The sequence below is a fragment of the Labrus bergylta genome, chromosome 1 (assembly GCF_963930695.1).
Source record: "Labrus bergylta chromosome 1, fLabBer1.1, whole genome shotgun sequence".
Classification (NCBI taxonomy): Eukaryota; Metazoa; Chordata; class Actinopteri; order Labriformes; family Labridae; genus Labrus; species Labrus bergylta.
Window position 1 is genome coordinate 24,001,890 of NC_089195.1, and position 24,803 is coordinate 24,026,692.

At 38.4% G+C, this 24,803-nt stretch overlaps 1 protein-coding gene across 1 annotated transcript; it reads right to left on the reverse strand.

Annotated features, from left to right (window-relative positions):
- Positions 1-899: 899 nt before the first annotated feature.
- Positions 900-21,657, reverse strand: il15 (interleukin 15). The gene is made up of 6 exons (XM_020628659.3): positions 21,421-21,657; positions 4,890-4,972; positions 3,468-3,555; positions 2,906-2,950; positions 1,542-1,676; positions 900-1,253 (listed from the first exon to the last, which is right to left on the reverse strand). The coding sequence occupies exons 1-6, from the start codon at positions 21,487-21,489 to the stop codon at positions 1,140-1,142; spliced, it is 534 nt and encodes a 177-aa protein (XP_020484315.1). The 5' UTR covers positions 21,490-21,657; the 3' UTR covers positions 900-1,139.
- Positions 21,658-24,803: the final 3,146 nt, after the last annotated feature.

Sequence of the window (24,803 nt, forward strand, 5' to 3'; positions counted from 1 at the left end):
AACTTATGGGATATTAAGAGGTAGAAATGTGAACAGTTGCAGGAGAGAGCCTCAACCCCTGTCTACTCCATCTCGCCCAAACCAGAAACCCTATTTCAGCATTTTTAACACGTGCACTCTTGCTTCTGTAATTTCGTCTTTACTGGCCATTATCTTACAAGGCTTACACAATGCATGTACCATAATCTTTCCCTACTTCCCCTTTTAATACTGGGCAATGGCTATTGTGTTGAAACACACTCACACAGGAAACCCTCATCACTGGCAATTGTCACATTTTGAAGCACAGATCTTCTTTAAAAGATTTATTTTTGGGCTTTTTGCGCCTTTAATGTAGAGATAGGACAGTGGATAGAACAAAAAAAACAACAGCGTTCAAACAAAGGCAGTACGGAACATTTACATTAATTGAATGTAGTCCTCGTAATGTTCTCATAAAGTGTCTTGAGGAAGGTTTTGCGCTGTCTGTATTTGAGTTCAGACCAACTTACTCCCACATGGGAAAGCCCTCCTATTGTTTGCACAAGGTGCCTGAGGTGGTGGGGCAGACAAAAGTTGAACTTGGCACAACATTTTAATTGACATAATAATGATGATAAATCATTTAAAGATGCCATGTGAAAGGTAGAGTTGAGTTTACAGATATGGTGAATAGGCTATTATCCTCACTGAGATAACTTTTCAGATTAAATAAATACAATGAAACTCTACAGTTTTGACATAATTCACTGGAGTGACATAATATTCTGAGGATGTTACTAGATACATCATTATACGTATTACATTCAATAGTGTTTAGCAGTTAGCTTAATAAAAACAGTATAATTATTATTACAGTACATGCTGCTAGTGTATGCTTCTCCATGATGCATCTTTTATAAATGAACAACTACAAGATGGATAGTGACACACAGTGACTTTATACATGTGGTTAATCAGAAAAAAGTCATCCTATACATTCAAACTACAGTAGGCTGTTACACATTCAACATAGTCATTTATCTATTATGCAATGCAGGATGTCTTTATTTGTCACAGCTTGACATTCTTAAAATGTGATATTTACAAAAAAACAACAACGGCACAATTCTTTACAAATATACATAGTCACACATATAGCTTATAGTTTTCACATAATTTCACGTCTTCTTTTTATTCTCCAATTCAGTCAAGTCTTCCAATAGATAACCAAGTCTGTTGAGGAATATTGTAATATTTCTAAGTGAGTAAGCTTCACATGGTGGACAGCCAGCCTGAAATTCAAAAGAGACAAATTAAACATTGATCAACTGCATGATGCGCCATAGAGTAAGTTTGTCTCTGTTGATACAAGAAAAAATGTTTCTGCTTTGAATTCTGAGGAAGTCAACCATGACAAAATGTGAATAGCTATGAAAATTTTGTTGGAAACCGTTTTCAATTGAGATTTTGTAACACCGGATCCATGAGTTGTTATGCAAGAATGCTGTGTAGTTAACAAAGTAAGCTTTTTTTCCTGAAAGTTCAGGCAATTGGAAGAAGATTTTGTAAAAAGGACTTACATAATTAGCATCAGATGGAAGTGTGTCACTAAAATCAAAGATGCAATCTGCTTTTTTATGGCGAATGTCTTCCTCTTCGATGACCATTTTCAACTCCAACATGTAACATTTCAGCGACATATTTTTACACTTTTCCTAGAGGAGAAAGAAATGCTTCAGTCACAGATTACAGATTGTGTTGACAAATCATGATGTACTCAAACTCTACTTTCAGTTTATTCTTTTTTCAAAGTAGCAGGTGTGCTCATCTAGCAAGATATTTATTGTTAAGTTAAAAAAGTATATTTAACCTTATGTGGAAAAGATATATTTTGGGGTTTTATTTAATAGGACTGTGGATAGAGTAGGGATTGAAATGCAGGTAGGAATAGCAGGTCCGATTCGAACCCGGACCGCCCACTTAAAGAATGATAGCCTCCTTACACAGGGCGCAACCTAACCGCTATGCCATCGTCACCCCTGAAGAGCAGCTCACCTTTGGACCCACTTTTTAGCCCATTTATTCCTAATTGTAGATCCTGAAAAAGTGTGACAAATGTCAAGTTTAAATTTTAAAACTAATCTAAGCCATGCTGGCTGAACTTTAAGGCTGTAGCAAATTTAGGAACACTTGTAATTTGAGCTACAACAAGCTAACATTAGCTTGCTAACATGCTAAGAATTAAAACCGTTTCTTAGCCGCTATGATGTTAAACATGATAGCCATCTAAGCTTGGAATGCTAGCTTGCTAACATTTGAAAGTTAGTACAAATTAATCAGAACCACTTTTGCTGGCACTAGAGCAAGGGGATTAATCCTCTGTGAATCCGTGTAAATGTTTCAAGGCAAATATCTCCTGTTCAAACAATAGCAGAAAAATCTAAGTGTTGAAATACATAGTGATTTCAAGTGTTGGTAACCAGGAAAAAATGGTGCATTGTTTGGGGGAATATTCTCCGCTGACTGAATAAACTACTGTATAACGCCCATGTTCATTATAATGAACCAGTCGAAAAGTTGGACTCATTGATGTCTTTTACAGTTTTATAGAACAACTGAGCCCTCAGGCTCTGACTTGGGACTCAAGCATGCGAATATGATCTCTGGCATAAAAAAAAATATTCCTGGGGGCACCAGTAGCCTAGCGTTCATTGCATACGCCTCATGTATAGATAAGTGCTGCAAGCGGGCAGCCCAGGTTCGAATCCAACCTGTGGCTCCTTTCCCCCATGTTATTCCCAACTTTCTCTCTCCCCATTTCTGACTCTATCCACTGTCCTGCCTCTAAAATAAAGACATAAAAAGCCTGAAAAAAGACCTTTTAAAAAAATCATCCTAATACATAACAAAAGACAAACTTCTATCATATATTTTATCAACTTACTTCAACCTCATTGGCTGACGGAGCGTACAGCAGAGCATCAGATTTCTGAAAAGTAATGCAGATGAATTAAACTTTTTTTAACTGTTTATTAAAACATAAGCTATCCACTAAATGTATGAAAGTGATATACTTCATAAGCCCTGATACACAAGTGAGATAAAAAAAAAACAAAGTAAACCATTGTCTAAATTTTATGTAAATGATTCTGTGCACTAATTAGTGAACCTGCCAAAATTATTTTTATTTTTCCACCTGTTTTCTGAGAAAAAAGAAAATAATGCTGTAAATGATTTTTTTTTTTTTTTTTTTAATTCCATTTGCCAAATGGGTCTTCCTTCCAGTTTTACGGATGAAAAAATTGACTTGAGATTATGTAAGCAAAATCTGTGTCTTTTCTGAAGTCATACAGGAGAGAAAACGTTTAAGATCAGACCGGATCTCCAGAACAGATTTTTCCCCTTGCCTTTCAAGGCTTCTGAACACTACAGAAAGTAGTCAACAGGATGCCATTTCATACATAAAGTACATAATCAAAATATAGTTTATTGGTACCTTCTCTCACCTCAATGGAGGGTTTTATCCACTTCAGGCATTCCTTTAAATTAGCCATATCTCTTTCAGAAACAGCACAGGTAGACATACCCAAGAAGCTGTAAGAGAGTTAGGAGACAGCCATTACATATAATAAAGACATTTTGTATTGATTTCTTGAAATGACAACTTAAAAATGTGAACATGTCTTCATTTTTTCCTGTTAATGTTTTTTTGTTTGTTGGTTTTTTTTTAAGGGGGGGGGGGGACTGATCTCTATCAGGATCAGAATAGTTTTTTATTGCCAGTAAATAAGTCAAAAATAGCAAGAACTTAAATAAAATAAAATAAATATAAGAAGCAATTTCTTATATATGTAATAGAGTATAAAAATATAACACAAAATGTATAAAAGGTGCAGTAGCAAATTGAAGGTCAAAGATCAGAGTCAATGATTCTGTACAGATTTTAGATCCCCTCGAGGAAAATGTATAATTTTGTATTTAAAGGAAGACTGTACGACTTTTTGATCCTGTAGATGACAGCTTTAAGCACCAGAATGAATCAAAAACTGCTGTTTGGCTGCTCCTCCGCCATACTAAATCCTCCGCTCTCCTCCAGCAACACACCTCCAATCCCTCTTGTTCGCACGTAGTCGTATAGCGCAAGCGGCAAACAAAATGTCCTTTGGTTGAGCGGCAATTGTCTGTGCCCTGCATTGTTGTGTTAGCAGGCTAATGTTAGCAAACTTTAGTTAGCTTGTAGCTTCACATTGCATGTAAATTGACACAGAATGACCATGATCTAAAAACGCTTACAGGACATCATAATTAGCAGTGAGTAGGCTTCGTTATAATTTTTTTCTCCAGTTCTTGACTTAAACAGCTTTTATACGACAGGAGAGACGTCGACTATGTTTACCTAATTTAACACAGCTCAGTCAACAACACAGCCAGTGGGACTCGCGCTTCTCACTCATTGTAGACAATCATGATTCAGAGAGACATTTACAGATTACTTGATTTCTGCTGTATTCATGTGTAAAATGTTGCACATTCTTCCTTTAAGTCAAATTAACATTTGAATGTAGACAGGTGTTAACAGGGTGTATTGAACTGAACATTACTTTAGGGTGCTGACTTGCTGTATCTTGCAGACAAATGATGAATGAATCCTTCAAAGAATGTAAACACAAATTTTTTTTCCCTCTTTTCAAGTTCAAACTGGTATTTATGATTTAAACCAAGTTACACAAGAGTTTATACAAGTTTACTTCATGACTCAATTCTACTGATGAACTTTGAACACTAAACAATCGGGATCACTCTTCATAGCTGGTTCATGGGTTTGTCAGCTTGATTACTGTCTGTATAAACATTTCCTTTGTTATTTTCAAGAATATACAAACCTATATTTCACTTTCAGAAAAACAAGACACACATTTTATGCCTACCTCAGAATTAAGAAACAAAGCCAGACCTGAGTTTTGTGGCCCTCTTGGCACAGGTTACAAGTCAACAGGAACAGGTCGCCTCTCTGGAAAATAAGATAAGAAAACTTCAGTATGTCATCCTTCATTGTGTCAAGCATGAAAGAGAGTGGTAAGACAAAAAGTTCTAGTTAGCAGGATGTCTTTTACATCTATTTCTCTTTGTTTAGAAGCATAACACTAGGACCTAAAGTGAAAACAGAATCTGGTTTTAAGGTCAAACATTTATAAGCTAATACAGTGGGTATACAATAGAGGGATGCACTTTTACAATTGTGTAGGCTATCCGCTTTCTTTCGGAGGTATTTTGGTCTATGTAAATTGAGAATTTCTTAATTCTTCATGTTAAAACAATAAATAAATCACACACTGCACAATGTTTTTCTGTAATCATAAAATTGAATATTAGCTCTGAGTCAGGCTGCAAGACTTTTCTCTCCATCAAACCCTTTCATCCTTTGCCAAGTCCAAAGACAAAACTCTGCTCTTGCTGCTACTTGCTGTGTGATGGTAAGGCTTAATACATTTTCAATCTGAACTTCATCTTACTTTATTCTGGGTTTTGTTTACAACTGAGCCTTCTTCATTAACATTCTCTGGCTGAGGTTATTTAACAGCATTGTTCTCTCTCTCTCTCTCTCTCTTTCTCTCTCTCTCTCTCTCTCTCTGTCTCTCTCTGTCTCTCTCTCTCTCTCTCTCTCTCTCTCTCTCTCTCTCTCTCTCTCTCTCTCTCTTTCTCTCTCTCTCTCTGTCTCTCTCTCTCTCTCTCTCTCTCTCTCTCTCTCTCTAGGGGGAAATTGTTGAGTCAATATGCTCTACACTGTTGAACATTATGAATGGTTATGTAGTGCTCTGACACCACATGCTGCTGTTAGTTAAAAACATGGGGTGGTACTCCGTGCTGTCATCTATACATGGAGGTGAAATACCAATATAGAGGGATTAATAGCTAATTGTCTGAACGCACCCAAACCCCATCACTGCTCCACTGCAAAACAGCTTCTGATCAAATTAAATAAAAACCTAGGGCAACGGCTTTTTAGTGTGACAAGTCCTCCGCCTCAACCCTGTTTCACATTCAGTGGAGGAGCATTTGTTTTTGTGTTTTAGAAGCTTCACAGGTTGATCTGCAATAACAAGTCTGATTTGATTTTCACAGCAGTCTCTAAAAAGGAGTATGGATCCCTTCATAGACTACCAGTATGACTGGGGTTCAGAAGAGCCTTGACATTTTCTCATTGTGTTCCTTTTCTCCTGAATCACAGGAAAAAGATGCTTAAACGTCTTATAACCCTTGAACCTATGACGTTGCTTGATACTAAAACTAATAATCAGTTCAAAGCACAGTTGAAAATTACGTTTCTCCTTATGCTTTGGCATCCCAACCATTACACCTTTTATCTTCAGTGTTATACATTATCAATCAATCTTTATTTGTATAGCGCCAATTCACAATTTTTTTTTATCTCGAGATACTGTGCAAAAACTCATTGTCATATTATTATTTACAAAGAACCAACAGTAATCCTTCATGAGCACAGTACTAAGCAACATTTAGCAAAGTTACAGTGGCAAGAAAAGACATCCTTTACAGAGGCAGAAACCTTGAGCAGAACCAGAGCAGAACCAGCCATCTGCTGACACTGTGTTGAGCTTGGAAAGTGGTATAAATGCAGGAAAAGCAGGGAGATTCAGAAAGAAAGGGAAGGATAGAGACAAACAGAGCAGCATCAACAACGACAACAACAATGTATAAGATAGAGGTATACTGAGAGGAATATCAGCGACATTAGCTTTGGTTGATTTGAATGAATAACAGTAAGTCACAGTTGAAGCCCTGGTTTGTTTTGTTTGTTTTTATTTATAGTAGTTTATTGAGTAGAGCTCATATACTACTGGAAGCATTGCACTTATATTTTCTTCCATTAAAGGCAGGGTTGGTAATTTTCTCCACACTTTTTAAGATTGTTGTTGAAATTGTCTTTAGGTCCTGACAGACATTAATAATTCATGTGCTCTGAAAAGGATCAAAGAAAATCAGTCATCTGTAGCAGCTGTAAGCATGTAAAAACTTTGATCAATGTCTGCCACGAGGTACCAATCTGATGAACCAATCATGCCTCCCTGTCTCCCTGCTCCTTCTCTACCCCATGCATGCACAAGCCCACACTCAAAGCATGAGCCGAGGTCAGCTTGTGGACCAATGGCACTTGTGCATGTAAGTAAGGGGTGTGGCTTTTGAGGGAGCACAGAGGGGAGGGGGTGGGTGCAGACGCAGCACTGAGGGAATGCTACTTTCAAAATCATGCTCATCATTGATCATGTTTTTTTGAAAATGACCAACCCTGCCTTTAAGCCAATGAATGTGACAAGAGTGACTCACTTCAGAAAATATGTAAATTAATTTCTTCCTTTGTCTCATTTGACCCAAAGGCCAGGTGTGCCGTAAAAAGAACAAGATGTATCCCTTCTGTTTAATTAGCTTTAATTAACCTGTGCACAATAAAATGTGCATGATGATGTGCTAAGTTTGAGGAAGCATGACAAATATTTCACAGAAAGCATGCTATGGGATGAAAAGCTGCAACATAGCAATAAGTAAGGTCTTTTACCTGCTTTTTGTAACAGACAAAGAGTAAGGTATTTTACCTGCTTTTTGTGTGTCTTGAGATAACACTTGTTATGAGTTGACGCTATACAAAAATAAATTGAATTGAATTGAATTGAATTGAACAAAAGGTTAAATCCACTATTGATCTTTATGCTGGTTATTGTTTTTCCTTCATCAATGAATTGTTAGTTTTGTAAATGATTCTGCCCCAGCTAATACCTTCAAAAGGCTTCTTGGTCAAAAATGCAGATAATTCAATTGAAATATCAAATCAAAGTTTCTGTTCGTTAACAAAGCAGTCATTCAAGCAGAAAACAGACACATCAGTTACTGTATGTCAACTCTAACATGAAGAGATCCACCCTGTTTGACACAAAGTGGTAAAACTGGGACAGTGGCATTGCTGTGGTGTTCAGTCTGCCTCTATGACCCAACTGTCACGTTCAAAAGTGGAAGAACAAAACAATTGACGGCAGTGAGTGTGAAAAGTAAAGAGTGCTGTGTGAACAAAACAAGAAATAGTAAGTCGGTGTCTTACGAGTTACGATCAGTGCATCATGAGGGGTGATAAAGCAATGAGTCAGGTTAATATTTTGTTGAGGATGTGAGCATTTGTCACAGTTTTTAAACACAATTTTAAAAAAGGCTTGTTTTGAGAATAAGTGACTCAAACTGATTTCAATTTGCAACAGCAAATGAATTAGGTTGTCACTATTGTTTCCTTCATGATGAATCTAATATATTTTCTTCTATTTTGTATAAATATGTTACAAAAACGCTTTATAAGTTCCGAGGATGTCCTCTCATTCAAGGCTGATCAAACAAAGAAGCTCAAACAAGAGAATCAATGTGGGAAAAACATGGTGATAAATGGGTGCCATGTTATGAAGCATGGGTAAAAGAGTTGGGATTTCCTGAGGGTGGAAGTTTTAGTGTTTCACAATTAACATGTCTGGGAGACAGGTTAAATGTGAAAGAGGGTGAATTAAGGAAGAAAAAGAAAATTTAGGTGAAAGATTTGGAAGTTATTGAAAAACATAAAGCAAGTTTTCAACTGTGGATGAATGAAGCTGAACGTAGAGAAAGAAAAAAGAAAGCAAAGTTGTTGCCTAAATGTGAAGAAAAGACAGTTTAGGGACAGAATGCATGCTCACACACACACAATTGCCCAAACCCTCCCCTTCTTCTAAAAAAAAGTCCTTATTCTGAGCTCACCAGTGTCCTGAAGCCGATGAAACTCAGATGGGATGACACAAGGGTTCAAGAGCTATTGAAGAGAAATTCCCCGTGAAGGTCAGTATGTCCATCATACAGTCCTGTAAACAAGAACCCGATGAGTCTGTTTCAGTTTACTTTCACAGACTGATAGGACTGTGCAGGAAATACAGCGGCCTTGAAAACCCTGCCAGTCTGGATACAGGAGCCAAAACCACCTTCGAAAGCCACTTGAAGGGGTATTTCATTAAAGGAATGGCACAAAATCTATCCACTGCAGTAAAAAGGACATTGGTGGGAGAATTTTGACATTGGGCACGAGACTGCCCCAAAAAGAAGCAAATGCATCCAGAGCCTGCAGAGAATCAGCAGTTTTTTCCTGATCGCCTAAGATCTGAATCAGACGAGGGAGGTAACGCACTCACTCACTTGCTAATAGCAATGAAGATGAGCTTTGCACTGATACACTGCTGTTAGGGACGATTGCCAAGTTAGAAAAAGAAGACAAAATAAAACCTACATATAATATGTATTTTTCTGATTCTTACAAACAAATGCCCACTATTGTCTGCACAGTTAATGGTGTTTCAATGATCTTCCTGGTACACATTCCGTAATTAGGAAAACAAGAAATGCATCTTAAATTAAGCGGTCGATTCACCTATTCTACCAGTGCTACGGGACAGACAGTGAAAGACACATTTTCGGCTCCTGAAAATGTCTTCCTCTGGGTTGCAGAGGAAGGTTCTATTTCTAATAAACATTCCTTTCTGGTTTCTGAACTCTGCCCAATTAATTTGCTCGGTAGAGATTTGATGTATGCATTTAACATTGCTCTCACCTCAACACCCGATGGATTGAGGATTTCCAGAGACAGTTCATATGATGCTAACAGCTTTGTAAAATTCAGCCCCACCATTCCTTCGTATATTTATCAGTGGTGGATAAATTTTACCATGGCTAAAGATATTCTTCAAACTGCATCTGACGTTGTCAACCCATTTTCTGACCATATGCAAAGGGAACACATGCACTGCACTGCACACATTCACTCAGGACCTGACGATGACTATGAAAAAAAGTTTTTTAGAGATGTAAATGACAGCTTGACAACCTCACGTCTTTTCTGGACGGACACTGACTGTGCTGCAACTGTTTGTTTTACCAAAGGAAAATCTGAACTATTCAAAATGCAACTCCCTTCCTCATATCTCCATAGCCAACGGCAAAGATAAACAGTGTCGAGATTTAGGGCCTTTAATCTGGAGATGCATGTCAGCTAGAGATTGGGTTCCACTCACTGACACAAATGTCTGCTTCTCTCCTTCTCAGCAGGCATACCGGAAACCGCTGCAAACCAAAATACATTGTCTCCGCTCAATTTGTCTGATCGAGGAGCGCGACTCACAATCTCACTCCCTCAACTCTTGCAGCGCCACTGACATTTCTCCTCTACTCAGTGAAGTACCACCCGAGTGGGCCGCCAATAAGCATGAGGTAGGGCTGATAAAAAATTGTGAACCTGTCCAAATACAATCTAAATCGGATTACAGACCGATTGTTAGACAGTACCCACTGAAGAAGGAAGCTATAGATGGCATTACACAAGTCTCCCTTCTAAAAGCAGGAGTTCTTTATCCCCTGTGAGGTTTGCCTGTCCGGACCCCTATTTTTCCAGTTAACAAGATCACACCTGCAGGCCAACCGGATGAATGGCACTTCGTCCTTGACTTGATCATGATACAATCATTTCTCAGGTCCCAGAAGGATCTAAGTTTTTCTCTGTGGTCAATCTTTCTCATGCCTTTTTCTCTGTTCCAGTTTATCCAGACTCTCAGTTCTGGTTCGAATTTCTTTTCAACGGGAAAAGATACACTTTTACTCGACTATGTCAAGATTTCACAAGCTCACCTTTGCCATACAACACTGCATTGACACGCAGTTTGTCCGCTCTCACTTTACCCCTTTTACAGTACGTAGACGATTTGTTGATCGCCTCCTCCTCTAAAGAGCAGTGTGAAGTTGATGCCCTTGCCTTGCTAAAACATCTAGAAACAGAAGGGCATAAAGCATCCCTTTCCAAACTACAGTTTGTCAAGCAAGAGGTCACTTTCTTTGGACATATCTTAACCCCACAAAGGAAGTCTCTGTCTCCAAGTAGAATTGCTGCCATCATTAACACACCGAAACCTATCACTAAGAAACAAGCAATGTCTTTCCTTGGAATGTGTTGACAGTTCATTCCAAACTTCTCAGTTCTTGAACGTCCGTTACGCGACATCACGCATGCTAAAGGTTTGACTGCTTCAGGTACCCTTCAATGGACTGATAGCGCAGTAACATCCCTTGATACATTGAAAAAAGTCCTACAGTCCACTCCCACACTGGGTGTTCCTTACCCTGCTAAACCTTTTGTTCAATGTGTGGACGAGCGAGAAGGTTGTATGACGTTGGTCTTGCTACAGAAACATGGCACTCACCTTAAACCTGTGGCTTACTTTTCTTGCACCCTTGACCCAGTGGCTAGAGCTCTTCCTCTCTGCCTGCGTGCTGTGGCCGCTGCTGTTATTCAGACCTAACCCTCCTTGTTCCTCACGCAGTATCAGTGATACTGGCAGAACAGAAAAATTCACACCTTTCTGCTGCACGGTGGTTGCGATATCACACCACACTTCTTGATCTTCCCAATGTCACTGTCAAAAGATGCAACACTCTCAACCCAGCCACCTTGCTTCCTTTGCCCACTGATGGTGAGCCACTCTGTGATGCAGAGATGCAACTTATCTGCACACCTCGTCCTGATCTCTCTGATGTTCCTTTAACCAATCCTGATCTGGTTTTCCATGTTGATGGTTCAGCCTCACGTGACCCTGACACATGCCACTGTAAAGCTGATTTTGCTGTTGTAAATGATTTTAACACTGTTTTGTCTTCTCCTCTGCCGTCTCATTACTCAGCGCAGGCAGCAGAGCTGGTGGCGTTAAAAGAAGCCTACAAATTGGCTGCACACAAATCTATCACAATCTACACAGACAGCAGGTATGCTTTTGGGGTAGTTCATGATTTTGGTGCACAGGAAATTTCTCAAATCTGAAGGCAAACCTATTCTACATATATCTGCTCTCTTTTGGAAGCTACTTTGCTTCCTAAACAAATTGCAGTTTGCAAATGTGCAGCTCACACTTCTTCTGACCCTGTTTCAATTGGCAATGCAAGGGCGGATCCCAAGGCTGCTTCTAGTCGCCTACCACACACTCACGACCTCACTTTGATTTGAAAAACATGATTTGATTGAAAAACATCTTGGTAGGAGGTCTTGAAGTCTCTCACCCAGAACATCTTTAGCAACAGAAATGTCTTTCCCTCGATTTGATCAATAATCATGCACAATTTGAAGGTTTTCCTCACCACTTTGAAATGATGATTTAGTTATGTGTCCTTTTTTTATGTTCATCAGGAACATTTTCACGCAGTGATGCATTCATTTAAAAACATGTAGACCTAGAGTTCTTGTGTTTTTGTTCTATTTTAACCCTGTAGAATTCCTACAGCTGGTTTGGAAAAATATCGGAACAGTTGCATATAATCGAGATGGAGTTGTTTTTGCGGACTTTACTTTTAAGTTTCGTTTTCGTTTTCACCGCTGCGGAGCAAAAAAGGAGGGGGGGAGACGTGTCTGTGTAAGAGCATAAACTGCAGCATGATAAAAGAAACACATTAGCCCGGTTCTACGATCTCCCTGCTTTGGCAGATCGTCAGCAAGTTGAAATCCTTCACGATCTAAGATCGTTATATCGCCCACCACTAGCTTGTACCATGTGTCAAAAGGAGGGATGTATACGGCTATACAAGCACATTGGTTCACAAAAGAATCTTCCACCTTTGCAGCAGACTATTGCAGTAAGTGTCTAATCTGCGCACAAAAGAACGTGGGTAGAGCGAAACCATTGACCAAGCAGGCAGCTCACCCACCTACAACAAAGCCTTTTCAACACATCATGATGGATTTCATTGAACTAAACCCTAGTGAGGGAAAGAAATACTCTCTAACAATGGTTGACATCTTCTCAAAGTGGGTTGAAGTGTTTCCAGCAAAGCTTCAAACTGCATCTGTTGTTGCTAAGGCTCTTGTTTCAGAATTCATACCAAGATGGGGCATCCCAGAGAAAATTTCATCAGACAATGGCTCCCACTTCATAAACAAAGCAATCCAACAAGTGTCAACCTAGCTAGGGTTTGATGTTAAGTATCACTGTGCATACCATCCACAGTCAGGGGTTGCCATTGAAAGCCATAATGGGGTTCTAAAGAACAAACTAGTCAAATGTTGTGAGGACACAGGACTCACATGGCCCAAACAGTAGGCAAATCAAAAAGTAGAAAAGGCCCCCTGATGAGCGCCTAAAAGACCCCTCCACAGCTTAGAAATAACATTGCAACATTACATTTGCGCACACACACACACTGTTAGATAAGAAAAAACAGGGTGACGTGCTAGTAACCTCTCCACCCCAGATAGACCATAACAGAAGAACAAGCAACACAGGAGACGACAACAGTCACCATGGAGCAGAGACGCCCGTGGCATCCCTATCGACATATTGGTTGTGGTGTCTTGATTTGGTTATGTTATCTTTGTTTGGTTGGTTGACTTTGTTGATGGTTATTTTCTGCAGCAATTGTTTTCTTAAAGCTCCTGGGAGGATTGTTTTAGTTGGTTATGAAGCTCACTCAAAGTTAGACTGATATATTTGAACGGTTTACAAAAGCAAACAAGACCTTAAGATAGAAGATAGATTTTTTTCTGTGAAGTTCCAAGTTATAAGTTACTGCTTTCAGTGGGTTGGTGTCATTTTCTACAGCCAAGATTCAGAGTTAGGGATATATTTGACAATTGACATTTTGACAAACTTGGCAGAAGGAGATTTTTCATGAGTAAACACAACTTAGAGGTAAAACTTTGTCCCCAGGGGATGCTTAGTGTGACACAGAGGTTTTTAGTTGCACAGTGTTAAGCTCTCAGGTTCACAGTCATTTTGTCTTAAGTGGAAATCATCCTGTGTAATTAGCATTTAAAATCAAATGTCATTATATATAATTAGGTAAAATAAGTGTATAAAGAAGTTTCTTGTAAAAATGTCTGCATGATTATTATCTTATTTCACCTCACACAGATTTACGCCATCATAAGAATTATTTTGTATCCCGGCTCCATAGGTTGCCTGATAAATCATTCAACAAAAATAGCTATTGTAGCTTTTTTTAAACAGTTTATCATACTTTATTATAAAAAAAATAATAGGGTATTATAAAAACTATCCCTTCATCCAGTGTATCCTCTGAAGTAACTAGGGTTCTTCTTAAAAGCAGGAGATATGGTGACTACACGCCATCTTTATATGACTGAATTGCTTTAAAAAACTACAACAGGCTGTATGGATGATATACAAATAGACTATATGAAGTATATTCAAATTCTAAGAACTCAAGGTTATATATATCAATACTGTTTTTAGTTCATTAATATTTCAAAACTGATGGCAAGACAATGCTTTAATTTTTTACAATGAAATAGAAACAATGTCATAGGTGACAATATTGTTGAAAGCAGAGGGTTGACTCCAAGTGTCATCATATAAATCATATGTAAGATAGAAAATATGAGACAAAATGTATTAGGAATAACTATAAAATGTTTAATTATATAAATATTACAGAATACAATTCTATTGTGTCTTGTTGTTAAGTCTTAATTTATTGTTTGTGGCCACCTCCTCCCATATACACATCCATACACCGCATTGTACCAGGTTGCCCTGAAATCCTGGCTGCACTAGTTTCCTGTTAGGGGCTGGTGACAGCATAGGGTCAAGTGAAATGTCACATTACTTGCTTTTATGTTGAGATATCAGTCTAAAGTAGATAAAAATGACATATTTAATGTTTTGGTGTCCTTACTTGAAATGACAGACTTTGATATACATACCTTTTGAATTTTTGTTTCAATTTCACACACACACACACACACACACACACACACACACACACACACACACACACACACACACACACACACACACACACACACATCAAGAAACCCTCAACATTCTTACCATAAATCTAAATCATGGCTCCACTTAAATTCCTAAGCTGGAACATCCGTGGGATTGGCTCCCAAACTAAAAGGATTAAAGTATTCAATCATCTAAATAAATTAAAACCAGATATATGCCTTCTACAAGAAACTCACCTGACAAAATCTAACAACCTTTGCTTAAATTCAACTGAATTCTGTCAGAGATTTTCTGCTTCTTATAATTCAAGACAAAGACGTGTATCCATACTGATCCACAAGAAGATATCACTAACGAATTCCTCCACCATCATTGACCCAGAAGGAAGATACATCATCTTAAACACGTCCATTAACAATACTAGTTTTACTATTGCAAATATTTATGGACCCAACACAGATGAACCCTCTTTCTTTCACAGATTCTTTACATCATTACATAACTTCACAAACTCAAAAATAGTAATCGGAGGCGACTTTAATACAGTCCTCAACCCCACAATAGACCGCTCAGGAACTGGAAGCAGAAAATGGAAATCCACAGAAACAATAATACAATACATGAAGGAGCTTGGACTTGGCGACAGTTGGCGACCTAACAACCAACAGCAAAAGAATTCATATATTTCTCACCACTCCATCACTCTTTCTCCCGTATAGATTTTTTTCTCGGAAGTAAATCAGTCATACAGGACATAACAGATACCTCAATCCATCCGATTATAATAAGTGACCACGCTCCAATCTCCTTACATCTAAACAGCAAGCAACTCCATAAACAACCAACCAGATGGCAATTCAATCTCTCACTACTAAAAGATCCAAACTTTGACACAGCTATAAAGGAAGAGTGGGCATCCTTCATGGACATTAACGACACTCAAAATAACTCACCATCACTTATCTGGGAAACCGCAAAAACAGTTATTCGAGGCAAAATCATTTCATACTCATCTTACAAAAACCCTAACCAAAACACAAGCACTATGAATATAGCAACAAATCAGGAAAATATCTTGCAAATCAGCTACAGAAAAAAAAGGAAAAATACCATCCCAGCTATACAAAACCCAGCGGGAAAGCTTCTCATATCACCTGATGAAATTACAAACACCTTTAAAAACTTCTGCCAACAGCTGTATACATCAGACACAGAACCCAATTCAAAAGACATATATGAATTCCTTGATAAACTAGACATACCAACTTTAACAAAAACTCAAGCAGAAACATTAGATAAACCACTCAAAAAAGAAGAATTCTATTCAGCACTAAAGTTAATTCCCCCTAACAAAGCACCAGGACCTGATGGCTTCCCCGCTGAGTTTTATAGACATTTCTGGTCAACCATTTTACCACTATTCATCAGAATTACCGAAGATCTAATAAATTCCGGAAAAATCCCTTCACATATGAACACCGCCAACATCTCAGTAATATTGAAACCAGATAAAGATCCTACCCTCACCTCCAGTCACCGCCCAATATCCCTCATCAACACAGACATAAAAATAATTAGCAAAGCACTATCCACAAGAGTCGAAATGGTCACTCCACCCATAATCCACATTGATCAAACAGGTTTTATTAAAGGTAGACACGCAAACAATAACACACGCAGACTATTCAACATAATTCACCAAGCAACACAGACCACAGAAGAAACAATAATAGCTTCTTTAGATGCCGAAAAAGCATTTGATCACGTAAACTGGACATTTTTACTTGCCACACTTCATAAATTTGGATTGGGAAAGTCATTTATCACCTGGGTCAAAACACTATACAACTCACCAAGAGCAACAGTCACAGTCAACGGTCTAACGTCATCAAGCTTCACACTGCACAGAGGAACAAGACAAGGATGCCCACTCTCTCCCTCTATATTTGCAATATACATCGAACCACTTGCTGCAGCAGTCCGCCAGAATAATCTCATTAAAGGTATACAATCACCCAACGTAACCCACAAGATAAGTTTATATGCTGACGACGTCATACTCTACCTACAAAATCCACAAATCTCACTACAAGAAACAATGAATCTTTTTTAAAAAATACTCCAAAATCTCTAATTACTCAATAAACTGGACCAAATCGACACTGCTTCCAATCTCTGTAAAGAGGTGGAACCCGGCAGCCCTACCACTACCAATTCCCTCCACCACTGAAACTATAAGATACCTAGGCATCAATATCTCCCCCAAATTGTCAGAACTTATACCATTGAATTTCAACCCACTTATCAGAAATATAGAAGATGACACGACCAGATGGATGAATCTACCGGTATCACTCATAGGAAGAATAGCAATCACAAAAATGACCATACTTCCCAAAATAAATTACCTTTTCTCTATGATCCCAGCATGTCCACCCCCCACATTGTTCAGTTCCTTAAACTCAACAATAACCAAATTTTACTGGAAAAACAAAAAACCTAGAATAAAATTAACCACACTTCAAACACCCAAAAATACCGGAGGACTAGATGCACCAAACTTTTATAACTACTTCCTGGCAAACCAGTTACAAATCATAACAAAATGGATACACCCCACCGAACAATCCTACCCATGGCTAGACATAGAACAGGAACAATGCAAAAACATACCCATATCAACCATACCATTTATCAGCACTTCAATTAAACGTCATAACTCCTTCAAAAATCCTCTCATTGCTACAGCCCTAACAGCATGGTGGAAAGCCCACAAAATAATGAACACAACACCCACACCCTGTAAGAACACACCAATATGGAATAACCCAGACTTTCTTCAAAACAAAACACCACTGAATCTCACCACCTGGAAGGACAAAGGCATCACCCAGCTTCAACACATAATTCAAAACAAAACCTTCATCCCCTTCAATTAAATAACTCAAAAGTACAATATAAACAATAAATCTCACTTCCAATATCTCCAAATCCAATCTATCATAACACATAAATTCAACCTCAAACAAGACTACATCGAAAATTGAACACTAGCAAACACAATACTAAAACTCTCAACACCCACTAAAACTCTATCTAAACTACACAAACTCATAAACATTGACCATACAATATCTCTCCCCACAACAAAATGGGAAAAAGATCTATCAACAACAATAGACCATGACACCTGGAATATAATCTGCAATAATACCTTCTCAATGACAAATAAACCTAACCTCCAACTAATTCATAACTGCTCAGTATGCCCCCCTAACACCCTGGATGACTACATGCATGCAATCTGGCAGCAATTCTGGAAACAAATCACAATTAAACTCTCTTCAATACTGAACTGCCGGGTTCCACTCTCCCCTTCACTATGCATCCTAGGAAACACTCTTTCAATCACACTTCCCAACAACCAAAAAAACACAATACTCATTGGGCTCACTGTCGCCAAGAAAGCAATCCTCCTCAACTGGAAAAGCAGAAAAAAACTAAACACCTCAGTATGGATAGACCTCTTTGTTGAACATATCACCATGGAAAAACTTACAGCATCCATCCACAATAAAACACACCAATTTCTGACAACTTGGGAGCCAATCCTCACCTCACTACTTCCCGAACAACATAGTCCAAACCCCTGATATTCATTACCACAAATATAGACTCATACAAATACACACACACACACATACACACACACATAAAGACACATACACAAAGACACACAAAAAATTTTTTGTTTGTTTCCTTTCTGTATAACTATCACAATTTATTTATGAATTTATTTTCCTCTTACCATCAAATTTAATTTTTTCTTATTACTATTATTATTATTATTGTCTTTAGCCACCATTTTATTATGACCTATTTGTTGATTTATTTCCTCTCCCCCCTTATATTCATCATCAAAAATTGTCATCACAGCCACTCTCATTTTTCATGCATTTCTTTTTATTTATTTATTTATTTTCTGTTTCTCCAATCCAGATGATTGTCTGTTTTTCTTTGGTTGCCTTGCTCTTTTTTATTATCATTTATTTATTTAGTACTATCATTATTATAATTATAATTTTTCTCTTTTTCTGGTATTAGTGGTATGTTGAGGGGGATGAAGGAAGCAAGATAATGAGAATTAAAATGATACACTAGAAAATCATAGTCAAACAATCTGGACAAATTACATTATTATTACGACAACATGATCTGCACTATTTATACTACTGTCATCAGTACATAACCCAACAACACACTTCACATGCAGCTCAAATCCTTCAAATCCGTGCCTTCCCCAGTCACTACAGGTGTGCCCCAGGGCTCTGTCCTGGGGCCCCTTCTCTTCATCACCTACCTTCTCCCCCTTGGCAATATTTTCCGTAAATTCAATATACTTTTTCACTGCTTTGCGGATGACATCCAGCTCTACCTCTCCAGTAAACCAAACTCCACACTTCCACCCTCCTCCCTCACTTCTTGTTTATCTGAAATAAAATCCTGGTTCTCCTCAAACTTCCTTAAATTAAACAGTGATAAAACCGAGATCCTTCTCGTCGGCACTAAATCCATATTATTGCCCCCCCCCCAATGGTCCATTAGCCACTTTTTTTTTTTTTTTTGTTCTTTTTTATTTTATCATTCCTCAGTTATTCTAGTTTTCTTCTTTCCCTTTGTTTTGAATATGCTTTCTAGCCCATCCTTGTTCAAGCTTGGCAGGAGGGTAGCAGTAGGCAACCCTATCAGCTGGTCCCCTCTGGGGGCAGCTGAGACAGGGGCACCCCTGCACCACACAATGACTGAAGTAAAAAAAAAAAAAAAATGATAATATAGAAAGAAAGAGGGTGAGGAAAGGGGAAATAAGAGAAAGGAGGAGAAGGAAAAGAAAAAAGAAAATGAATGGGAATAAAAAAAGAAAAAAAGAAAAAAAAGAGAAAAGAAAAATGGAATGAAGGAAAAAAGAAGTACAAAAATAGGAATAGGGGTATAGAGGAAGGGAAAAAGGAAAGGGAAAAAATAAATAAATAAATACAAGCATACACTCGAATTACACACACACACACACACACACACACACACACACACACATACACAAGCAGGGCCCTTCAACACCCTCAACATACAAAATTGCAAAACGTTATTATTACTCCCTGCTTGTCTGTTTTGTCTTGTCTTTGTCTATGCTGTGCATTGTATCGCCGTGTCTCCCCTGTCTCCTACATACTTTTGCTCTTGTCATGTCCCTCACTTGTCTTGTATTGTTCCGCATCAACTAATAAAATTTTTTAATTTAAAAAAAAAAAAAGTAATAAAGCCTCAGCTGGCTTAAAACATTTCTGATACCTCCTCAATAAACATAGCCTTACCCACCGCTAGGTCCCCCAGTGTGAATGTCGTACAAGTACAAACACTAGAGAACCTTTTTGAAGAAGAGATGGACTTCCCAACAGGTAACACCTGGTTACAATGGGTGACTTACACACTTACAACAGTGTGACTGCGCCCTTACACTGGCCATCCGTACCGTGCCCAAGCACGCTTCAACGCTAAAGTCCAGTTCGTTTGACCAGTGTGACCACTCCGATACAGTGCAGCAAACTCAAGACAATCTTTGAGGAGGGAGGGCGGACTTTAACTTCATTTTATTTTAATATACACTAATGAATATTTTTTTATAATATATTGATGATGTTTATCAATATAAGCCCCTGAAACTTGATCTGTCATGTAAAAACTATTAGTGCTTAATATAATTGAAAGTAACTCAACATTGCCCCCTTCTGCTTGATGAATACTTCTACATTTTTATTGTTTGCCTTTTTTATTTACAAGAAACATAAACATAAACATAACAATAAGTACTTTTACGTGTGCTTAGTAAGGATGCAGTACGGATATCACATTTTTAACAAAGACTGAGTACTGATAATGACCTGCTTGTCACAGCCAGTAAAAATAAGTTATTTCACATATGTAACATTCATCCATTATCCATTTCATCATTGAAGCTACACAAACAACTAAACTGTACTTTAGGGTACTTTGAGCATGCTTTAGTATTTTTGCTACTTTTTTGCTTTTCCTGTAACTGACGCTTTGGTTATTTTTCAAAATAAGTAGTAATAAGAAGTCTCTTTGCTCTAATGTAAGGCTGTATTATTAACCAGCAAGTTGCCTATAATTGGCTACTGATTAATCCAATAATCAACTACCTATGGTGTGCTTTACCTCCAGATGAGAACAGCTGTACAGGTGTTTGTGGGCATGTTTGTAAAATCTGAACAGGACCTATGGCCTAAAATAGGAAGAGGGGCCTGTGGAAACTTGATCCCGTCTTCTACATCAAACCGAAAGTGAAACTAAATCAGCAACATTATAGCTGTTGCATGCAGTTGTATTTGGCTTTAACCAAATAACCATAATGGTACGGAGTTCTCCGACAGCAGTTGAGATAACCCCGTCTGACTCACGTGGATCACCTGGTTGACACACCTCAGATCATTACGCACTATTATATCCAGATCTGTTTTACTTATCTGTTTCTGTAAATGAAAACGCGTTCTTTTAATCATTGATACAAGTAGATATACCTGAGGCGCAGGTAGGCTAGAGGTGGATCACACCTTCGCAAACACACGTAAGTCGGTCTTACCGCGCGCTGGCCTCTATGGCATGTGGTCTGGACGAGTATCACCGGGGGCACCGTCATGACGTCTGTCATCTGCGTAGCGGCAGCGGTTGCTGTCCGTCCCAGCGGGGATCACATTTTTGCATGTCTCTAAAGCTCCTCAGTCTCACTGATCTGTGTCCATATCTTGAGACGACACCTGAGACAAGCGCGAGCGCAGTCAAGATTTCGCTCCAGGCAGAGAGCAACTCAAACACGCCCTGCTGAGCTCAAGTTACTCCTCCCCTGATGTCACTTTGTTACTCACCAGTACGTGTCAAGGCAGCTTTACATAAACTATTTGTTTTGATAAATGTCCTGCAGACATGTTCAGGTACATTTAAACTTGCATCATACAATTTCAAACCGCTTAAATTCAGGATCATAGGTAATTGAATTTCATGTTTGAACACAAACCTCAACAAATGGAGCTCATTACAAGGATCAAGGCAAGTACACATAAACCTATTCCTTTGTATAACTTTTAAGACTGTAACCAGGACTGATATATCCTTGGCACAGTACTGAAAACTATTGTAAGGCTGTTATTCATTATTGGACTGTTTGTCTGTGGTTATTGCATCACTGTGTAAAACACTTAATAAGAATATGAGGGGCAATAATGAGGGACCTCAAGGAGTTGCATGATTCAATAAATAGAAGTCAGGTTAAAGGCAACTCTAAAGGCTGAAATACTTTCTGCTTAAAAAGGCTGTTAGCTGATAAACAGCTGGAACACATCAGGAGTTTGAGGGCTTTAAAATCAATAAGATAAAATATTGCAGGTAACTGTGATCACGTTCTATATGGATAAAGTTGTCTAAACTATGTTTTAATTCTGCAAGCATATGACTATATTTCTGAAACAAGATAAAGAAAGAAAGTAAAGGTCATCACTTATAACTAAAGAGCAAAATATTGATATTGAGGTTTTTTGGATGTTTTTTGTGGTTTCCATGCCAATCAAAAGATTTCTACCACACCTACACATGCAGTTTTATTTCCACCAAAGTTCGAAAGAGCTACAAGTTACAGGGACTTCTCTTCAAGGAACTAAATGGTTCCTGTGGCCCATTTCCACCACTGCCTGAAGTCCTGGGAAGATTATGCAAATCAGGCTGTATTACATTTCAAATTGATTGACAATGGAAAGGAGACGAGTGCTGTGTTTAGTGTGTCATTAAAAAGGAAAGCATATAAGGGAAATGTTAGAAGAATAAGAACTGGATACTACTACGGTGGCCCTGAAGTGCAAAGCACACCGACTAATAGGCAAACACACAAGAAATAAGAAAACAACGACAAATAGACAAACACAGAAATAAGAAAACACAACAAGAAATCACAAAACACACAAGAAATAAGAAAACACAACGACAAATAGACAGACAAACAAAAAATTAGAATTAAATTCTAGCGGAAAAGGTAGGTACCAGCGGTCTACAAGGATCGTCACTGATTCGACGAACCCATTGTCTTTCTTTTTTTAACTGGAAGGATATGCTGCTTTTGCGTGTTGATTTCAAAACATGAGCGCAACTGGTGATTCAGACTTAGTCTCTACTGTACTTAAATTTCATGTGTGTTTGCCTATTTGTCGTTGTGTTTTCTGATTTGTAGTTGTGTTTTATTTGGTGTGATGGTCCTGACGGGTTCGGCCCTGAATTTTATAAAAAAATGTCCAGGTTGGTGGTTGGACCTTTAACTAAAATGTTTATAGAATCTTTTGAAAGGGGAACACTTCCACCAACTCTAAATCTTGCCCACATCTCCTTGATTTTAAAAAAAGATAAACCCTCAGATAGCTGTGCTTCTTACAGACCAATAAGTTTACTCGGAGTTGATAGCAAAATATTATCCAAGCTTCTGGCTCAAAGACTGGAGGAGGCCTTGCCCATCTTGGTTGGGTCGGACCAGACAGGGTTTATAAAAGGTAGGTACTCCCACTCCAATGTCCGTCGGCTACTGAATGTTATACAATTTTCACAAAATACAAAAAAAAGGATTCTTGCTGTTTCATTGGATGCAGAAAAAGCTTTTGATCGGGTGGAGTGGGAGTATCTATTTGATGTTCTTAACAGGTTTGGTTTAGGTTCTGGTTTTACTACATGGATTAAGCTCCTATATAGATCTCCGTCTGCAAGAGTTCTGGTAAATGGTTCAGTGTCTGAGATGTTCCCTCTGAATAGAGGCACACGCCAGGGCTGTCCCCTTTCGCCGCTTTTATTCGCACTTGCGCTTGAGCCTCTCGCAGAGGCCATTAGAACCCACCGTTTTTTTTCTGGTGTCACATTGGGAGACACAGAATACAGGATCTCGCTTTATGCTGATGATATATTGTTGTTTATTACTAATCCAGAGAGCTCCATGCCGGTATTGGAATCGATTATAAGTGAATTTGGCCAAATTTCAGGTTACAAAATTAATTATGACAAATCAGAGGCCTTGCCTCTCGGAGACTTTGGTGTCCCGGATACCCTTGTTAATTTTCCGTTCAGGTGGTCAATTTCAGGCTTTACCTATCTGGGGATTAGAGTATCAGCAGACATAAAAGAATTGTATAAACTCAATTTTATTCCAACTTTGAAAGCAGTTAAAAATGACATCAGCAGATGGTTTGATCTTCCTCTGTCATGGATGGGTAGAATAAGCTTGGTTAAGATGAATGTACTTCCCAGGATGTTGTACCCAATGCAAATGCTGCCACTTAAGATCAATAGAAGAGTTATTTTGGATATCGAAAGATCTCTTTCAAAATTTATATGGCATGGCAAGAAATCTAGGCTAAAGATGAAGACCTTACAGTTGCCAATAGACAGGGGGGGTCAAGCACTTCCTAACTTTCTGTATTACAATTGGGCCTGCCACGGCAGGATAATATCACGCTGGCTAAACCATTTTATACATCAAGGGGAGCCTCTAACAGATTCATGGTGCTGTTCCCCTCTCTCTCCTTTCAGTCTCCTCTCAACTGATGCTGGCGAACTGCCAGCAGATGTTAAAAACAACGCTGTCATGTTTAGCACACTTAGAATCTGGAGAGATATTACTAAACACATTGGCCGGAGAGGTTTTTCATCAGCATTACAACCTCTGACTCAAAATAAAGCCTTCTCTCCAGGTATAGGGAAAAGTATTTTCAATGACTGGTATTCAAAGGGTCTAAGATTTGTGGCTGATTTATTTCAAAATGGTGATTTTATGTCATTCAATCAACTCAAGACCAAATACAGAATACCAAATAGTCACTTCTTTGGTTTTCTCCAAGTTAGACACTTTGTCAAATCAGATCTGATTTTCCCCACTGATCAATCATTGTTGAGCTCAATTGAAAGTTTTCTTCTCAATTTTAGTTTAAATGCGCTCAA

Bases quoted from the DNA above. Each gene is read 5' to 3' on its own strand.
- il15 (XM_020628659.3), bottom strand. From the start codon at position 21,489: ATGACAGACGTCATGACGGTGCCCCCGGTGATACTCGTCCAGACCACA. The intron at 3,556-4,889 runs GTAGGCATAAAA...ACTCTCTTACAG, and splicing joins CTTTGTTTCTTAATTCTGAG to CTTCTTGGGTATGTCTACCT. The intron at 1,677-2,905 runs GTAAGTTGATAA...TTTCTCCTCTAG, and splicing joins CGTCAGCCAATGAGGTTGAA to GAAAAGTGTAAAAATATGTC.